This window comes from Aulonocara sp. 'chitande type north' Nkhata Bay, linkage group LG11 (genome assembly GCF_057382095.1).
Source record: "Aulonocara sp. 'chitande type north' Nkhata Bay isolate Kocher_YH1m ecotype deep benthic linkage group LG11, A_spYH_male_GT1.1, whole genome shotgun sequence".
Taxonomy (NCBI): Eukaryota; Metazoa; Chordata; class Actinopteri; order Cichliformes; family Cichlidae; genus Aulonocara; species Aulonocara sp. 'chitande type north' Nkhata Bay.
Window position 1 is genome coordinate 27,605,248 of NC_141354.1, and position 21,034 is coordinate 27,626,281.

At 41.0% G+C, this 21,034-nt stretch overlaps 1 protein-coding gene across 1 annotated transcript in view; it reads left to right on the plus strand.

Moving 5' to 3' along the window:
• Positions 1–21,034, plus strand: part of itga10 (integrin, alpha 10) — a 31,057-nt gene that overhangs the window by 2,405 nt on the left and 7,618 nt on the right. The window contains exons 2-9 of the mRNA XM_086311688.1: positions 7,583–7,694; positions 7,823–7,932; positions 8,032–8,120; positions 10,801–10,915; positions 11,034–11,161; positions 11,879–12,027; positions 17,953–18,103; positions 20,753–20,918. Coding sequence (XP_086167814.1) covers positions 7,583–7,694; positions 7,823–7,932; positions 8,032–8,120; positions 10,801–10,915; positions 11,034–11,161; positions 11,879–12,027; positions 17,953–18,103; positions 20,753–20,918 — 1,020 coding nt within the window. The remainder of the gene's footprint in view (positions 1–7,582; positions 7,695–7,822; positions 7,933–8,031; positions 8,121–10,800; positions 10,916–11,033; positions 11,162–11,878; positions 12,028–17,952; positions 18,104–20,752; positions 20,919–21,034) is intronic.

Sequence of the window (21,034 nt, forward strand, 5' to 3'; positions counted from 1 at the left end):
AATTCTTGCTATTATTCTCCCAGCTATCTTCTTGCGTGTTTTCTTTTACTCTCCCATAATTCGCTGACTTTCATTCCTACTCCCCCTCTTATTCGTCCACCCCCATTCCCCACGAGAGGGTGACAGAGATTAGAACAGAACACGATGGAGATAATGGAGAGAAAATCTGTGGAAGGGTGTAAGAAGAGGTGAAGGAGGGAGAATGAGTGGAGGAACATTATGAGTCACTTCAATACAGATGACAGAAACAGACTGAATAAGACATCTCTGCTCGAGGACATTTCACAGAGGTGCTGTAAGTCAGACGTGTAAATTAAAGAGGACAGGGATATACATCATTGTCTTTAGTTAATGCTCTAAATGCTGGCATGTCTTTGTAGTCCCCCAAACACTATAGTGCTAAGTTCCATTCCTTTTGCCCGACATGTGCACACACATGCACATACATATACTGTACTACACAATCGCAACTATTCACATCAAGCAGCAGTAGCGCCCAGAGCTGAGCGTGTGGTTGAGCGAATCTGGACTTAGTTTGGCTTGATAAATGTTTGCCGGCAGTTGTCATGGCAATGGGTGGTCAGACAGCTTGTGGTAAAGTGTCATATATAAACCAAGATGAAAATACAACCAGAGGAGGGATGGCAGGACAGGGAAAACAGGGAATGATGGTACAGTTTTCTGGAAGCTGCAGGGGTTGAGATGGGAGATTTGTCCTTGTGGTGCATTTATAGCGTGTGTGTCTGCTCATTTTATAGCAGAGTGGGCAAAAAATAAATAAAATGAGCAATTTAAGGCTCATGAGAGAATGAGCTAAACACGAGGATAAAAGAGAACATCAGTAGCAGGAGCTGTTATCAGATCCCTGCTTTGATGTGGGAAGAAATCTGGAGTTGGAGTGTGGGTGACATTGTCTCAAGAAAAGAGAGAAACAGTTTACTGCAGTGTGTAAGACGGGTGGTGGGTGTCAATCTGAAAGAATAGCTAATTGCAAAAAGCCTGGGAAAATGGATTTTCTTTCTCTGGCAAGGGAAATAAAGACTGCAGAATTATTATACTGCTGCCTACGCGGATCCCCAATGCTGAAGCCTGTTAAAACATCTGTGTAGAACTGGATAGATGCATGAGGCTCATCTTAGTCACTGGAGGCTTGGATAAAGAAATACTGGAAGCTTGCGCTGATGTGCAAAATCAGCAGAAACAAGGCTTAAGGGTCTACAACCATGCCAGCAGCTCTGTGAGGCAGTGTTTGAGACAATGCTCATTGGTTCTTCCAGTATAGACGACTAAATATAAACACTTTTAGAATAACATAGTTAGTATAATAGACTTTTTTATTGCATCATTTATATCTCACTCAATCAACTGTAAATGTGTAACCAGAAGATCTAATTATAAATAATTACATTTTATTAACATCACTGCAATGCTATTAATACTTAATGATGAACTAATTGATCAGTTGATCTAAAAATTGGTTGTTGTTTGGTGCAGTTGGAAAAATTATGTGTAAGCTGGTCATCTAACTGTTGGGATTTTCTCTCTAATGTTGTAGGACCGTTACTCTACACTGTAAAGCAGCTTGAGGGAACTGTTGTTGTGATTTGGAGCTACACTGAATCGAATTAAATTGCACGTTTATTTGTACGGGCCAATAATCAGCCTTCTGTTGTTCCAACATCCAGTATATCCCCAAAAGCTGATTCTGTTCATCTGGACATAGCGTTTTCAGTGGGAGAAACGTTTTGTCACTCATCCAAGAGACGAAACGTTTCGGGATTTACCTACCTGGATGATTAAGCATGCATCGAAACATCCAGTATAAGTCTCTGAATTTTTTGTGGTACAGTGAGCTCAGCAGGTTAGGTTTGTGTTACCTATGTTAGGGTCATGTTGGTGAATTGTCTCATCTCACCTTCCCTCCATCTTTTAATCAACAGAAACCTGCTTAGTGAACCATAGTATGACCAACTTTTGTAAAATGCCCATCATTTTATATTTAAAAAAAGAGAAAAAGAGTGAGACTATAAGCTCAGCAGCAAAGTGCTTGCAAAGGCCAAGTCAGGAGTCTTTTTACAACCACATTTATCTTCCCCTCATGGCTATTCTAGGGTCAGAATCAATCACAGGGCTAATGTAGTTTATGGCCAGTTTAGAAAACACAAACAATTTAGCTTTCATGGACATTGGAGGGAGCCCAGAAAGCTACAAGAAGAACATTCAAATGATAAAATCAAGGGAACCCGTTGGCAGCAGGTTTGAACCCGAACCCTTCTTACTGTGAGGTGACAGGTTAACCACTGCGTCACTGCTGTTCTCATCCAGTTGTTGTCAAGGTAAGTTACAACCAATAAAGTCAAACTCAAAGTGGTGACAGACAAAAAGTCTCTGCGTGTAATAATTTATTGACATAACTTAATCTACACCAGAATATCTGCTGTTGCCATGTCTGAAAGCCTCCATCTTTGTAGGTGTATGTGGTGAGTACGTCTATGTAGATAAAACCAGACAAAATGTGTGTGACAATGCAGTCATGTTACAAGAAAGACAATCTGTAGAGAAAAGTGAAGAAGCAGGTAGAAGAAACTACAGTGTGTAAGAAAAGCATGAGCAGGGACGGAAAAGAAACACTGAACATATCTAGTTTCATTCTCTAAACCAAGTGGAATCCCAATCTGATTGGCTTGGCGGAGGTACAATCCTGTGCAAAAGTCTTGATTCACCCCTTGTTTCTTTATATTTTGCTGGGAAACTGAGAAATACGTGCAGCGATTTATTGAAATATGTGCAAGAATACATGGAAATACAGTGTGTAAGGCACAAATGAAGTTTGTCAAATTCTAATGAGTTTGAAGGTCAATATTTGATATGACCACCTTTATTGTTTCCACAGCCTGCGCTCTCTCAGGCAGCTTTCATGTCATTCAAAGCTTTTGTTCTGTTTTCCATCAAGATGATCACTGCTTCACTGATGTTGAGGTCTGGGCTCTGGGGAGGCCAGTCCATGACTCACAGTGCTCCTTTATGAGGTTTTCTATCCAGGTATGCTTTTACTGCATTGACAATGTGATTGGGATCATTTTCATGCTGGAAAATCAGGCTTCTGTCTATCAGATGCTTTCCAGATGGTAATGTGTGGTGGATAAAAATCTGATGGTACTTTTCTGTGTTCATAATTTCATCAGTTTCAAGATCTCCAGCCCTACTCTCTGAAATGCGGCAAATGCAAAAACCTCGCCTCTGACCTTCTCCATACACACTGATGAGAATTTTAACAATAAATTTCAAATTTGGATGATCACTCCATCAGACCTGTTGCCACTGATTTTTCTTCCATTTCTTGTGTAATTTGGTAAAACGCAGACGTGTCTTCAACTGAGACCAACTCTGATGAGGCTTCAGTCATGTGTCTTTGCTGGCTTTAAGATAATGCTGTGGCACTATGACACTACGCTGACACAAAAACAAGTTTTGAGCTAATAGCACTCGGGAATCATTTTGCTGGTACAAAAATATCATTTTATGCCCGTCAGACCTGGCTTATCTTACATTTTTCATTGATTCGAGTAAAAAAATGGAAACAAATAATGCTTGTTCATACAGACTCTTTGCAATAAAGTGCCTAAAGATACAGTTTAACATGAGTGCTTTGCTAAATTGTCCGTTATGTGTTGAGACAACACTGGTTTATCCTTTGGGTTAACCTGAATGATTTATAGGTCAGTGTCAAGTGTTTTAAAAGCAAACAAACAAATATTCTTCTGAAAAAATTGTTAGAGACAAGAACCTGACTAAAAATGAGTGAAAAAGCAGCCAATGTCCAAAGAAAAACTTTGAAAGACCTTCAGAAAGCTCGGAGAACTATTGCTCAACACCATTTTAAAAACTTTAGGAAACTGTGGCTCCTTAGAAGCAAAGTATAAATAATTGAGGAGTGAGGCAAGACTTTTGCACAGAATTGTGACTGTCTGTGTTTAGTTGTGGGAAAGTACCTGGACACAAGTGTGTAAGCAGCTGTTTCATAATCATGCCACCAGTGTTTTGGTCTGCTTCCCAGTCTGGGAGTACTGGAGAAGTTACAGAACTGTTAGGAAGGAACTGTAGATGTTGCTAAACTGCTCAGTAAACTGAAGCCATTCTGAAAGCCCATTTTAGCAACCACATCCAACACACCCTACAAATAACATACAGTAGACACACAAGTGGGACAAGTTAAATACCGACTGTTGAGAGCTGCAGAGCTGTCTCAGTCTGAACTGAAAATAATACACGATGACTCTCTTTAATCTATGGGGAACTGTGTAGGCAAGAAATACCAGCTGGCTCATATCCTATAAGCTACTTTCAACCACTTCAGTGGAAACAGGAAATACATATATATCTGCTTAAATGTTTGCTTGACAACATTTTCTTTAACTTGTATTGTCCATTACATACTCAGTCTATTTATGGGTGTTTGGAAATAACCTGCTATCTGTTACATGTAGCTTGAAATGCAAAAGATGAAGCCAAAATCAGATAAATCTCAGATAAATTGGATTGGTTCACATGTCACGTTCAGCGTATATATGTCACCTGTATGTACACTGAAAAAAGAGAAATGCTGGAACAGCTTAGTTATATTACGTCGATTGGTAATGCATGATTGAATTATTAAATAATAAGTCAACCAGATCAACCCAACACAAAGCATAATACGTGAAGCTTAACTTGGGTGCTTTAAAAATACCAAGTTAAGGGACCAGGCTCTAATTTCAAGTTGACAGAAACCCAAAAAAATACACCAACCTCACTAAAGCATTACCTCAGCTACAACTTAAATACTCCTTGCACAGTGTAACTTAAGAGTCACCAAAATTTGGATCCGTGACAGAATTTTGTTCGAGTCACCACTAAACACAGGCTGAATGAAGAAAAGTGCAGAAAGCCTGGCTTCCACCATTTAAACACAAATTTAGGCATTTGTGAGTTTTTTCATGACTTCTCCAGTACTTCCTGTCCTCCACTACATCTCAAAGGTAACCGTTGCCCTTTCTCCCTCACTATGTGACAGCTAGATACTCAATACTTGCAGTAAATGATGATACTGGCTGTTCTGTTATGAATGAAACAAATATAACTTGCAGTTGGACATGAAATTGCTCACAACAGCTAAATTCTGCTTCTACTGTGACGGCCACAGGGCTGACCTTGTTTTCTTTGTTGCCTTTGTCTATCTCTTCCGGGTAACTGGTGGATGGAGCAGACCTAATTTGGGATGTAACATACCTGAGCAGGCTCGGGGCCGTCTAAAGCAGCCCTGCCAGACCTTCGTGGGGGCTTTTTTTCTGCTCCTCTCTTGCACTCACTCGTACACTTACCCTGCATATACACTAATCTGCTGACAACCACTCCTACTAATCTTTGGTTTCTTTGTTTTATTTAATTAAGCTATTTAATAGCATCCTAAAACGACGTGTGTGCTTTCTCTTTTTGAACCAGGGTAGTATAAAAATCCCAAGATGCGATCTTTCCATTTTAAATAATTTGCTTTAAAAATGTTTTTACATTTTCAATGCAGGACGTTGTGTTTACACCGTAGTATAAGTGTAGACTACAGTGTATAGACTGCAGTGTATAGACTTCTGCTGCCATGAGGTCTCTCTTGGAAATGAGATTTTTAATCTCAATGAGATTATTTACCTAGATAAATAAAGGACTAATAAAAAGTATAAGTAGCTGTATTTAAGTAGAAGATGCGAGTCCTTCCTCCATCACAGTGCTTATGCTGGCATCTGTTGGCATTGAAGATTACAAGTCTGACACTGAAAAACAATGTGAGGGTGTGGTGCTAGAAGTGAGCTATGAGCTCTGTGGTCTCTTCTTCATCTCATCTACATTTGCTGCACCTAGCATAACACACCCGGGTCCCCAGACTGCAAGTCGATTAGCTGTGGGTCACTTATGTGTCAGGTGCTTATGAGGAATAAATGTGTACGAATTAACAGTCCAGGGTCTGTTTTTCTGCTGCACCTAGTTTGATCTTTTTTAATGTTTCCCTTTTAAAAAGGTTCAAATGGATGCTGAAACATCCGTGTTATTTATTTTCAAGCTGTTTGACTCCTAAATCTTTATTCATTTAGTTTAGCTCTGATCATCAGCACCGAGCAGCTCAAACATGCTTCAGCTTACTTACAGATGTAAACAAGTCAGTGAGCTACCATCTCACTGTGTCTCCCTCGCTTCTCCCTGTAAGTATGAAGGGCAGCTTGTGTGTCATAACAGGGAGCTCACTATATTTAAGAGTTTTTCTAACCCACACCCTTCCTTGCTTTGCTTCTTCTCTTCTCTCTCGTCTCCCTCTTTCCCCTTAGACTGAACTCTCTTTTTCCTCAGAGACGGCCTTTGGTCACTTTGTTTATCCATCTTTTTGACACCCCCTACCCGCCACCCCCTGTCCCCTCTAATTCTCTTCTCCAAGGCCAAGACATGAAATAATAATCTTACTCTTCACTGTAGCTCTAACTACACATAGTGCACATAGTTGTCCAAGTTTTTCACTGGCCTTTGACAGCTTATGAATAAAGTTTATGTAAGTGCATTAACTTTAGTGCTCCATGAACAGATGAATAAATAAAAAAGCATAAGTTGGAGAGGTAGATGGAATGATTTATATTTGTACTACCATGTCGATAAGGTTGTGGGTTTGAATCCAGGCCAGGAGTTTGAATGTTCTCCTTGTGTCTGTGGGGGTACTCTCTGGGTACTCCAGCTTTCTCCCACAGTCCAACATGCACGCCAGGCTTTAAGAGCAACTGATTATTCCAAATTGGCTAAAAAGGTGAAAGTGAGCATGAATAGCTGCCTGTCCATTGTGTTAGCCCTGCAACAGATTGGCTGTACCCCACCTCTCACCCTATAACAGTGATACGCTACAGCTCCAAGTGGAAGAGGATGGATGGATGCTTTAAAAGTTATGGTTTTAATACCATTACAATTCCAGCATTTTCCCCAGTTACAGTTTGTATACTAAATCAACCACCTAACTAACGGGTTAGTTTAATATTTAAAATCTAAACTTCAAACTTTTCTTTGAATGCACAGCTTCCCCCCTATAATTTTTTTACGTGAATCTTTAAGAGAAAAAACCCATCTTCCACGCTTTATACACATCACTCAGCCATAACACATGACACAGGAAAATGTAGGGTAGAGGGGTTTCCTCCTGCCAGAAGAAGTTTTACTGGGGCTGTAACATTCGATCTTGTCCTGTGGTGTCTGGTACCCAGATATTGGCAGCTGGCAGTCCTGTTGCTGCTCAATCAGACTGGGATCTGCAACATTTCATGGGGATTTTGTTAGCAATGCCTTGTCCCCAATGACTCTGAACAAGAGGATTAGCATTATCTGTTTGTAGTTTTAATGTTATCCATTAAAGTGTTTTTTTGTTGTTTTTTTTCAGCTTGATTCAGTTGATTTATTGGAGCATGCCACTTTTTTTGTGGTTGTATTATTTAATTGAACAAAATTCAGTTAAGTGAGCACTGTTTTGTTGTCTGTTTTTGTCATCGGTGTTTAAAATGTTCTTTGTCATGTCTTCCAGAGCTTTGTCAGTGTTTCAACATAGATGTAAAGCACCCGCGAATATTCACCGGTCCAGAGGACGCGCTGTTCGGCTTCTCCGTCTTGCAGCATGAAGCAGATGGAGAGAAATCGTAAGTCTGTGAGGGAGACAGTCAAATATAATCTAATGGAACCACACAGTCATAAATAAACTGTCATAACATGTACACAAAGCGGGCGATGGATGACATTTTGATGATGAATGAATTACTCCGTAAAGGATGCTGGTTGGTGCTCCCTGGGACGGGCCGCCCAACAACAGGAAAGGAGATGTGTACAAATGCAGCGTGGGACGGGAGAAGAACTCAAGCTGCAATAAAGTGAATCTAGGTGAGAGAAACTATGAGTTGAAGAAAATATGCAGGAAAAAAAATCCTCAATTCATGTTTGGATTTGTTACTTCAAAGCTAAGATGTTTGTGTCGCTCAGGTGAGACGGCTCTCCAGAACGTTTCTAAAAATCTGAGGAATTCTCACTTGGGAATGACCCTCACACCAACTTCACCTGATGGCTTCCTGGTATGTGGCATCAACACTGGAAAACGGGGCTTTTTATTTTTCCTACATGGGCAGTGGGTTGATGGGTGGGAGCCTGAAGGGATGTGGTCAGACCAGGTTGAGTTTGTTCAACAGAATTCTGATGAATTCGCTCCCTTCGAGTGTTTTTAGTTGAATTTAGATTTGACCACAAGCGGTTCACTGATCCTCCTCTTTCTTTTCTTTAATTTTGGACATGCATTTTGTTAGATTATAATAGTATTTTATGCCATGTTATACCCCTAACTAAAGATTGTGAATTATTATGTAGTTTTAGTTTGCATTATTCTCCTGAATTAGAAGAAGCTGATAACTATTGCATTAGTTAAACTGATTTGCATTACATTAGACTGCTGATTTATTGTGAATGAATGATATTGTTTTATGATGCATTATGCTGCTGAGTTATAAGAAAATACTGTTTGCAGAAAGTCATCACCTTATTTGTCTGATTAGAAGAGAACAGAACATGCTGGAGTTTTCTGCCCCAACTCAGCAGGAGCAGATAAACAGGGAGCCAAGGTCGTAGCTTAGGCGCTGTGTGAGAGAAAGAATGTGAATGTTTAGGCTTTTTATGATAAGGTGGAGGCACCAGAGGCTATAAGAGTTTGAGCAATGCTCCACCATTTTGAGATCTGAGGCTGTCTGCATACAGTGTCCATCTCCCACGCGTGTGACTATTAAAATCATCGTTTGACTTAACCCGGCCGGACCAGTGTTGTTATTGTGGTTTTTCTCTTGTCTCCATCCCCAATATTTTGAACCATAACAATTTGCACATTTACATAGTGTGGGAAGGTGTTTTAAACCCATTTCCAAACAAGTGGAAAACATTCAAGACAGTTACCAATCTTCCCAGGAGTGCAAGTCACAGAAAATTCACTTCAAAGTCAAACTCTACAATGCTCAGAGAAACTGCAAAAAACCCCAGCGCCACATCTCAGACAGTACAGGCCTCAATCAGCGTGTTACACAGTAAAGTAGCTAACCACAAGACTTCTAGAGTAATGTCTATTTAACAGATGAGATCAAAGTGGAACTGTTTGGTCATAAGTCTCAGCAGCATGTTTGGTGAAAACCAAGCACAGCATATCAGCGCAAACACCTCAGACATACTGTCAAGCACAGTGGAGGAGAGGTCATGATTTGATCTTGTTTTGGAGCCACTGGTCAATAGTCAATAACTGCAGTATGTCAGTGGGCTGGTTGTCAGTGTAGGTTGTATTTAAATAGTTTAATCGAACCTCGTGAGGACCACATAATTTATTTTATGTCCTGATAGGTAAAACCTTAGAATTTAAGGAGGGTGTATTTTCTTTTTACCATGACTCTAATTAATGTGAGAACTTACAGAGCTTGTAGTTACTGACACAATAACCAGACATGAATGATTCAAAGTCAAGCTGATGAAGTCAAGTGCAAAGCAACGTTTATGGACAGAATCTAACTCGAGTTTAGGTTTAAGACTTTAGCTTTTAGACAAACTTCTTGAAATCCTAATTTCTGCACTTCTGAGGCTTCTGGCTTGCAGACCCACACACTTATTGCCTTAGCGAGGAGACAGCAGTTTGTGTTACATGCCTTCTTTGTGTAACTCTGTGTGTATGTTGGGCAAGTGTGCTTGCGTGTTTTGGTGTCTGCCAGGTTTTTTACTGCTTCTTCGGGCGTGGAGTCGTGTACAGTTCAAAAAACGCTAGCCAGCTTGGGCGGGTTTTTTGTGTGCGCGTGTGCACAGGCATGTGTGCGGGCATGTGTGTGTGTGTTTATCTTAACCCCAGTGGTCAGGTCTATAACAGGATCGGAATGCGTCTCCGGCCCTTTGTTAATGACAGACCTACCAAAAGCCATAGCACCTCTTTCGCTTTTCTCCATCTTCTCCCTCCATCGTTTCCTCCCATCCCTCTCTCTCCATCCTTTCTTCTCTGCCTGTCTGTGTGCCTGAGGAGAAACCCTTCCATAATGACAGGGCAAGAAAAACCAGGATGTTTCTCTTTCTCTCATTCTACCCCCACTTCACCCCACTTTCAGTCTCCTTCTTTTGTCTTTCTGCTAGCTTCTTTTTTATCTCTTGTCTCTGCACTCGCCCCTGTTCTTTCCTCTTGGTATGGAAAGCCAAATAAATGGCGCGCTTTGAAGGCAGAAATATTTTTTATAGGGTGCCCCCTCCCCAACCTCCTTACTCACCCTCCCTACATTTAGCACAATCAAGTTTAAATCGCTCATACTGGTCTTGTGCTCCAGCTCTGTGAAACCGCTCATGACAACTGTGACTGCCAGCATGTCGACAATAGTCTCCTTCCTTCTCCTGTCCTCCAAACCACACTATTGTAGTTTTTCCATGACTTATTCCCGCTTGTGACTTGTTTTCTTTTTGTTCCCTATCTGCCCTGATTTAATTGTTATCATTTTGTGCGTTTTTGTGTGTGTTTGTGGGTATGTTTGTGTGCACATTTCCATGTTTTAAACTCTTTGATACACATCTTGTGCACGTAAAACAAACAGTGGAAAAGAATAAACTCTGTTCAAATTAATTACAGCTACTTGTGAAATTCACCTGTAAAACAGATGCTTGTGTGTGTGTGTGTGTGTGTGTGTGTGTGTGTGTGTGTGTGTGTGTGTGTGTGTGTGTGTGTGTGTGTGTGTGTGTGCATCTGTTTTGCAGGCATGTGCTCCACTGTGGTCACAAGAGTGTGGTACATCTATGTTCAGCACTGGCATCTGTGCCTCAGTCAGCGATGACCTAGAACCAAGAGAGACAATCGCTCCAACAGCACAAAGTAACTATACTTACACAAACACACTCACAAACACAAAAAACCCACAAAGTGCGGCAAAGAAACATGTTGCAGACCTGCTTCAATCAACCAAACATTTCTAAATGTCCATATCTGGCAGGGTGCTCGACGTACATGGACATCGTGATCGTGCTGGATGGCTCCAACAGCATCTACCCCTGGTACGAGGTCCAAAACTTCCTCAGTAACATCCTCAGCAAGTTCCACATCAGCTCAGACCAGATGCAGGTAAAACTCCAATTCAGTGTGTATTTGCACAGCCGATAAATATTATTTACACTAGTAATGGAAACTTGTGGGTTTAAATTTGAGTGAGTCTCCCACTTAAATATCTGGAACCCCTTAGCTGCAGCCCAGAGCAGTAAGACAAGCTAGTCCCTTGAATGAAAACATGCTGACAGGGACGTATTAGGAACCAGTTTGGCAAATATGTCCAGAAGAATAGTTGGAGTAATGTAAAGGGACATGAGCCCAGCTCACTTGAGGTTGAAGGGGAATGGGAGCTGGGGGTTTTGGTGATGGTGTGTGTGTGTGTGTGTGTGTGTGTGTGTGTGTGTGTGTGTGTGTGTGTGTGTGTGTGTGTGTGTGTGTCTGCATGAGTTGGGGAGGGGAAGTGAGGTTTCTAGTGACATTATTCAAAGCAAAGCAACTAGAAGAGTGAAAGGAGAACTGAGTAATGAAAAGGGGAGGTGGGGGGTAAGGGGTAGCAGGCAATGTGAGGTGAAGAGGAAATACCTCTGGTTTTTGAATGAATTCAGAAATCCCCCAAGTGCACTGTTTGCTTTAAGAACAGGACTGGTACTTAAGGAGATAGTTCAACCCAGAAACAAAAGTCTCAGATGTTGCTTTCCACAATTATGTGCCGGCGCAACCAATAACATGTGGCATTGTTGAAATGCTTGTGTGTTTCTGTACGTGTGTTTGCCCTCGCGTGTCCATATTTAGGTTGGTATTCTGCAGTATGGTGAGGTAGCTGTTCACGAGTGGTCTCTGAAGGACTACCAGACCACACAGGAGGTAGTGGAGGCCGCCAAGAACATCAGCCGACAGGAGGGACGGGAGACGCGCACGGCATATGCGATTGAAACAGCCTGGTAGGCATGGCAGTTTACTAGTCGGGGATGATTTTTCTCATTCTAAAGCATGCTGTAGATTTGGCAGGTTAACTGGAATCTATGTGACGCTTTGGTTTTTGTTTGTAACAATAGTTGGTGCTTATAAATAGATCACTGTATAATTTTCAGTTATAATGGCAATCAGATCTGTTTTCTTCTTCTCTAATTTCCTTTCTAACAATATGCTCCATGTTTAATTTATGGAAAACTATTCGATTTCTCATAATGTATGATCTGTTTCTGTTCAAAATTAGTCAGCGGTAGTGGCAGCACACCACACAAGTATCTTTCAGCCAATAGTTTTAGTTCGGACAGGTTTACTTCTTGAGTTCATTCTCACTGATTTCAGGCAGCTGTTGTAAGCAAAAAAGCTGAAACAAACCACTCTACACTCCCTATACATAAACGCTTAGTGCCCAACAACAATTTCAGAAGTAGCTGGTTTCCAGATGGTATTGCATCTCCAACATAACTAGCTGAAATGCAGTTCCAAACCTCGACGGAGGCTCCACTCAGTGTCCAGGGGTGTCCAACTCCAGGCCTCAAGGGCAGGTTTTGGATGAGTCCTTCATCCATCACAGCTGATTTAAATGGCTAAATAACCTCCTCAACATGTCTTGAAGTTCTCTAGAGGCCTGGTAATGAAATAATCATTTAATTCAGGTGTGTTGGCCCAGGGTGAGATCTAAACCCTGCAGGACACCGGCCCTCGAGGTAAATTGCTAAATTGTTTGTTTGATTGTTTGAAGGGTAAAAGTCATAAGTCAGTGTTAAGCGATTTAACAAAAAACAAAATCCTCTGAAAATGAACAGGTACAAGGACTGAAAATGACTCAAAGATCAACCAGTGAAAAACATTGAAAGACCTTTGCTTAAGACCCCTTCAAAATTAAAATAAAAAATATATAAGGAAATAAGTGGCGGTTCAGTACAGTGTGCAAGATCAAATCCAGATAAAATGCATAAGGGACCTTTGAGGCAGTCTTCTATAACTTCCTCATGGCTGCACTGTCACCCAGTTCCTCCACACATCCATCACTTTGTAGAGGTATGTTGGGGGGCTTTAACGCTGGTAACCCAAGTGTAAAGAAGTTGGCAGGTCAGTGAAAAATCTTTCTTTTCAAAACAAAATTCCTCCTTTATTAAAGTCATACCCACATAGAGCACCACACCCAGACCTGATGTGTGGCCGTGACTGTTATTTTGGTATGTGTGTCTCTGAGCACGCACACACGTTCACACAGGTAATTGGAGGGTTCCTGTTTTCTGGTACATTTAAAGGTAAAAGTTGGACATGTAAACGATAGTGGAAAAGCAGTCCCTGGAAACCAGTATAAGGTCTTAAAGCTTTTTACTTTAAAACGCCAGCGATTGGAAATCCAGTTTTTGCTTTCACTGTAACTGTCATCTTCGCTCCCTGCCCAATGTGATGGTTGGGCTAAGTTATATGCTGTATATGTGTGTCTAAGTGTAAACAAGTAAAATATAGGCATTAACTTGACATTAAGAGGCGGGACTATCAAAAGATAACTTCTAAACTAACTCTCATAAACATATCTACTTCCACTCTCACATACTCATGCACAGATGGACAGATAGCAGCCCTGGCACTGGCAGGAAAGTGACGGGGTAAGAAAAACAACGAGATTAGCTGAGCTGGGCTAGCCGGCTGCTGGCTCAGCACAGCTGCAGGTGTGGCATGACCTGACCCAGACTGGTCAGCCAAGTAGTTCTGCTACAGCTGTAAAAATACACACAGAGACACGTACAGCATGCACGTGCGCACGTACACACACATAATGAGGACTCATGTATAACTTGTTAAATTCACGAACGATGCCTTTTAACTATTCTTTCAAGACTTGACAGTTACAGCATTTGTTCCCTGACCTCCTGACCTCAACGTTAACCTTCTTCACTGTGTGTTTAACTTTCAGCCTTTACCCCAACCATCTCCTTATGAGAAACCTACCCTAAAATGAAGCACTTAGCTAAAATAGCTCCCGAAAGAACAACAGAAGATTTCGAGTTCCTGGGAGAGCGGTCGGTGCAGATTTAAACTGATCTTAGACTTTATTCACATTAATGCCATAAAAATCAGGAATTTCGATTTGACTTGAAGTTGACTGCTCTGAGGCTTGGCATATTTGAGAGCTAACTATTTGAGGAGGAGAACTATTTGGGACTACTGGAAAGAAGGAATGATGGTTTATTCAAATGATTAACATTTCACACCTAATTTGGTAGAAATAATCCGACCAGATCTACTGTGCGTAACTTGATAAGCATGCTATAAAAGTACAGCTGTGGGAAAATGCACAAAGAAACCCCCACAATTAAAGGGATTTTTTGAGCTAAGCTAGCTAGTGTTAGTGAAAACTAATCACAGAGAAGGACTTATTGGTGGCCAAATTCAAGGCAAACGTAGGACAGAAATGCTTCAGTAAGTCCTCCAACTAAAAAAATCATATCAGCTATCATCTGCTATCATGTGACACGACCCATGAAACAAAACATAGCAGTGTTTCCACAAAACACAGTCTGCATTAGGAGCCAAATGATGGGTAGTATCTCACCTGCTGTTACATTATCTGTTGGTTTGTGGAACCCCTGCTTTCAATTGTTGACTTTTTTTTTTTTTTTCAAAAAAGTTGGGTTGCTGACAACAGAATGCAATCATTTGTAAATCTCAAAAATCCACATTTTATTGACAAGAGAACATAGAAAAGGTATCAAATATTCAAACTGAGAAAATATATTTAATTTGAGGAAAAACGAGGCCAGCTCTGTGCCTGAACTCTTACTTTGAAGTCTTGCTGTCTAGTAGCTGCAGTATGGAGTTTATCATTGTCTTGCTGAAATATGCGAAGCCTTCCCTCAAAAAAAAAAAAGAAAGAAAGAAAGAAAGCGTTATATAGGCAAAGGCTTTATTCAAATGTAGCTGAGAACAGGTGAGTCTTCAACCTGGATTTAAATGAACTGAGTGTTTCAGCTGATCTGAGGCTTTCTGGGAGTTTGTTCCAGATATAAGGAGCATAAAAGCTGAATGCAGCTTCTCTGAGTCTGGTTCTGACTCTGGGAACGGATAAAAAACAGGATCCAGATATCCATGAGGGATCTGGAAGGTTCATACTGGGCCAGGAGGTCACTGATGTATTTTGGTCCTAAACCATTCAGAGCTTTATAGACCAGCATCAGAACTTTAAAGTCTATCCTCTGACGGACAGGCAGCCAGTGTAAAGGCCTCAGAGCTGGACTGATGTGGTCCACATTTTTGGTCTTAGTTCTGAATGAGCTGTAGTTGTCTGACTGATTTTTTTTTTAGGTGGACCTGTAAAGATGCTGTTACAGTAATCAAGCCTACTAAAGATGAATGCATGGACTAGTTTTTCCAGGTCCTGTAGAGACATCAGATCTTTTATTCTTGAAATATTCTTGAGATGATAGTTAGCTGACTTTGTTATTGTCTTAATGTGTTTTTCTAAGCTTAGGTTTTTCTAAGTTTAAGTTAAGTCTGCGTCCATCACTATAGCTTTAAGCACTGATGTTATCTTTTCAGATGTGCAAGCTGCCAATGCAATAGATACTCATCCAACCCAATATCATCAGAGATGACATGTTTGATGGACCCTCTCACTGTCAGATTTCACATTTGGATTTGTCTGATCACAGAACAGACAGAATCTTTTAATGCAGTGCTGCCTGAGGCATCACAGGGGTCCTGTTCTGATTTTCAGCCTTGTCCCTTGCACACAGAGATTTCTTCAGATTCTGGAGACACTGCACTCTCATAGAGTAACAACTTATCAATAAATAGACCCATCCCAAAGCATTCTCTGCTTTATTATCTGTTGGACTCTAAATAGGAGAATGAATCACCAAATGAACATCATGTTATGTTAAAAAAGAACTGAAACTGGGAATCGAGGTCATAAACTTCTTATAAAAACTTTAGTGAGGTATTAAATTCAGTGAGGAGTAGGGTAGTTTATTCATAGAGTTCAACACAATCTTACTTCTTTTTGCAGCCAGGAGTCACTCAGCCTCACTCTGTGTTTCAGCTGTGACTGTCTGGAAGTTTCACCCATTGATTGCTTTGGTTTTTACTCTCGATTTTTAGGCACAAAGATGACAACATTTGCAGATTCCATCCCGTATCACAATAATGACACCACCAAACATTATGCATGTGCTTCTTCACTCTGCTAGAAGTACTTTAACTTTAAATCATAAACATAGCTCACAATAACGGCTCGCATGAGGAACATTTTTTGTCTGTGGGAGGAAAGTCAAGGACTTGACCTGAATCTGACTGCCACTTGTATAGTGTAGTTACACACTTTACCTAAAACTTGATTGTTTTGTATTTCCTTGCATAATGAAATGAGACTAGTACCAGACTAGAGTACAATTTGATTGCAGACTAGATGACTGCTTCATTAACATGAAGTAACCCATCTAGAATTGGATTTGCCACTAATTTTTTTTATCGCTCCACCCGTCTGAGACGCACACCATTCCCTTCTACACACACACGCAGAAAAACAACTAAAGTACACACACACAAACCGCTGTGCTGTGTCATTACCACACTGCTATGACTCCATAAAATGGCTAGTAAATACAGCCAGGCCTCCGGAATTAGCTCCCATCACTTTCTCTGCTCTTTCATCTCCCTGTCCTTCTTTCTCATCTGTTTCTTGCTTTTCCTTTTATTTTTCCTTTGTTTCTTGCCTGTTTTTGTGTCTCTTGTATCCTCATTTTCCCCAATCTTGTCTCCACCACTGCCCCCCACTCTTCTGTCGTTCTTTTCAATCTTTCCCATCACATTTGTTCTGCTGTATAATTCACTAAATTTTAACGATAAGCACAACGAAGTGGGTTTTGCACTCATAATGTTTGATGTAATTTTACTGTCTTTATTCTTCTTGTTCTTATAATGAAAACTTATAGTTTGCATTATAGTACCATTATTGTCATTATTCTCCATTCGTGTGTTTGTAGTTTTTCTGTTTGTTGCTTTATTCCCTCATCTTAATGTGACTTTTCTCGTTCATTTGTTCCTTTTCTTTTAACTCCTCTCCTTTCTTTCTCCTCTCCTACTCTGCACCCTATGTAATTTGCAGACTGCATAGGGGAAACTGTTGTTTTTAACTCAGAGTTTCTTGCGGCTGACCACAACGTTATATTTAGTCATGGGCTGGAGTTAGGCCTGAAAATGACTGAGTTCACTAGCAGTGACTTCTCTGCCTCATTCACTCTGTGTGTGTGTGTGTGTGTGTGTGTGTGTGTGTGTGTGTGTGTGTGTGTGTGTGTGTGTGTGTGTGTGTGTGTGTGTGTGTGAGGCTTACCAACCCTATTCAGTGCTTGAATCAGCTCCCACTGAGAACAGGTTTCCTCCAGACAAATGGGGGGGTGCAGCTCGGGTCTGTTTGTGTGTTTGTCAAGTTTTCGTCTGTGTGTCATAGCACAGCTGGACTGGAATGCACAAATGTGGTTCTTGTGTGCAGTGACACATCCACACTGCACGCAGTGACTGGTTGGAGTCAACTGGCAGCTGATGCATGTGTGTCAAGTTGGACTAATAAAGTTGTGGAAAGGTCCAGCTGTGACTTGGGCCACTTATATCGCGCTCGATGAAAGCAACTCAAACTCCGTGTTTTACTAGCTTTTTCTTTTTCTCAGAGAAAGGATTAATGTTGTGTGTTATCTTACAGAGGATGTCTATTTAAATTACTTGATACTCACTGGTAGCCTCCCTTTCATCCATTTCCTAGCTACACTTTGACTCCGTTTTTCTTTCGTTCTCCACGTCTAAGATCTGATTCTGTTTCACAAGATCTGCAGGACCAACTGACGTATATTTTTTTAAAGCTTTATATGTCTCTCTCTCATTCTTTGTAGCACAGAGGCTTTCAGTCCTGAGCGTGGAGCGAGGGAGGGTGCCACCAAGGTGATGATCGTAGTCACAGATGGAGAGTCCCACGATGGCGATGAACTAGAAGGTGCTCTGGAGAAGTGCGAAGAAAGAAACATCACCCGATACGCCATCGCTGTGAGTGCATGTTGTCCAAGCTCAGCAGAACGATAATCTTTGGGGGTTTATTTGACAATTTGTGCGTTTTGTGGTGCTCAAATTGTTGATTCAGAAATTCTTTCTACAATACTAATAAAAAGACAACTAATCGACGCCATATGCAGGATGTGTAGCGCATCCCTGGCATTCCTCACACATTGTGTGAAAGTGGTATAGCAAATATATACACCCCGAATGAACCAGACAATATCAACACCACCCCACCCCAAAATAACTCCAAATTACAAAATGACCCACTTGGGTCTACTAAAATAGCCAACTGGGAACAAAAACTCTTCCTTTCCAGCCCCACCCGACCCCCTCAACACACAGAAAAACACCGAGTGGTGGCGTGGTTTGTTTTTGAGAGCCAGACAGACTCTAGTTGGCAGGACTGGTTGCAGACCCCTCCCTACCCACAAGAGAAGCAAACGAACCTAAAGGCTCCGCTGGAACCGCAGAAGAGGAGAACATGAGCCAAGCATGCAGGAAGAGTGGCAAAGGGCCACTTTGGAAACAGATGTAGATTAGAGAAGATCAGATAAACTGATCACTGACTGGAGAAGCTTATTTACAGTACGAGTCAGTTTCAATAACTTGTTCTGTTGAAACAACGAGTAAGCCCTACCTCTGGAACAATAAATCCCGCAGTTTAATCAAGCCATCATCAGTGAATATTCTCCCATGTCTCCCTGAATCTGCTTCCTTTAATGTTTCGCTACAGGAAAACATCTAAGGAACTAATTTCAGTCTGTTCATTAAGCAGTGGTGGGCCAAGATAGAAATGTTCTTCTAGCAGCTTTTAGTGGTATCAGAGCATGCAGATAAGTCTGTAGCGTTTCTGTGATTGTTAAAGGAAAATGTTAAATATTCTTTATAATAGTTTGAGCTATAATCACAGAAATCTGTTACTTTGAGATAATTATTATTTTCTTAACATGATAAGAAGCTGGATCTTCCACAAAGATTCAAAGCTCTGTACAGAATCACCATATACATTTTTTACTTATTTATTTTACAACAAAATACTTTTTGTTCAACATTTTTTGATCCATGTTTTTCCTCTTATCCACACTCAGCCTGCATTGGCTCTTTGGCCCACCAAGGAGATTCGTTACTCAGCATAACCCCTGGTTTGGTCTGTTAGGACACCAGCAGTTCCCAATTAGGACTAAATTCAAAGCACAACTGATTCTGGTGATACTGATGAATCTTGAAAGTTGTTTGGATTCATCATCCACAAAGCAAATGATGAATTATTTTCATTCAATAGTTTTGAATGAAAATAATTAATCAGCCAAACTAGTGGGCAAACTAACGCCACTCTGAAAATCCAGTAGCAGCTATTACAGCCACTGTTTCTCTGGATAACAGTTTTAATATAGACCATTTACCACACTTAAGGAAAGTGTGTGAATCATAGAGAAAAATGTCTCTTAAAAAAAGACAAAAGGTTTGAGAAGTACAGATGAAATTTTATTGTGTCTATGATACCAGAAACTCTTTGGCTCCAAAAATCACCTGGAGAAAGTAATAAAATATGCTGCAGAAACAAAATACTTTGTGAACCACAGTTTCATGGAGGGAATCAAACAGGTAGTGACAGATATTTAAGGTGCTGCTAGAGCAGACATTTTATACACAGTCACAGACTTAAATATTGAAACAAACAAACAAAAAATGGCTGAAGCAAACGACAGTGAATGGGGTGGGTTTGGTGGTTTGAATGTTTGCCCAAAAAAGTCAAAGTGATGAGAGGTAATTATTGCTTATAACAGCAGCCATGTTTTCATGTTGCTCTCTGTGCTGCAGCCCGTGTGTGTGCGCAGTGAAAATGGCTCGCCAAGGGGGTCGGAGCTCTCAAAACAAGAGCAAAAAAAGCGCCCGGTCACTGAAAACTGTGTTTTTTACATCAGTGCAGCCCAGAGGCTAAAGCATTTAGGCAGCACCGTATGTTTGGAAGCTTGTAAAGTGGAAACAAACCAATCAGAAGAGTTACATTTACTTTACAGTTCTTCTTTCCCTGTTGCCCTTTTATGCCCATGCGAGAGCTCGCAGTATTTGGCAGTCTGCGTGGAATTTCTCAACTTCTACAAGTTCATAATGTACATATTTATACGCAGGCTCGCCTTTATGTTACACACTGCACCCCTGCCCTTTGAAAACAGAGGATTTCCTTAGTTTGCTTGGCAGCTAAAGTCACAGGGGGAGATCTTGGGTTTGGTTTCTCTTATGGAATTTTCTCATTTGTACTTCAGGCGTTAAGCCATAAGCCTTTGCCGCTGCAGTATATTCTCTGGATCAGTCATCTCTTCACCTCGCAGCTAGGCCTGTGCTCCTCATTTACAAATCTCTGGTGGCTGCCTTTTTCTTCCATCTTATGCATTCCACTCGATTTGTTGACTTTGGTATCACTTAATTATTGGTAAATGACACAGAAACTGGCACATCTCCAAACTCAGTCGATTTTACTGATAGTCACAGCAGAAACATGGATGAGCAATTGCGCTGATACCTGCTTGTATACATCAGAATTTCATCTGTGGTCTTTCATCAATACTTTGCTGAGCTTGTGTTATGTGCTCATTCATTTCCCATGTGATCTTTTACCTTTCTGACTTTCTTCAGGTCCTGGGTCATTACATCCGGAGACAGCAAGACCCTGAAACTTTCATTAAGGAGATCAAGTTCATCGCCAGCGACCCTGATGACAAATATTTTTTCAATGTTACGGACGAAGCTGCGCTCAACGACATTGTTGATGCACTGGGAGATCGCATCTTCACTCTTGAAGGTGACTTTCAATCCACATGGTTTTTCAGCAGTTTACCTGCTGTGTTGTGCTGCATAAAATGTGCTAGCTGTTGCTCACAAGCAAGAAAGACTGAATGGTTGCACAGTGCTGTGAAA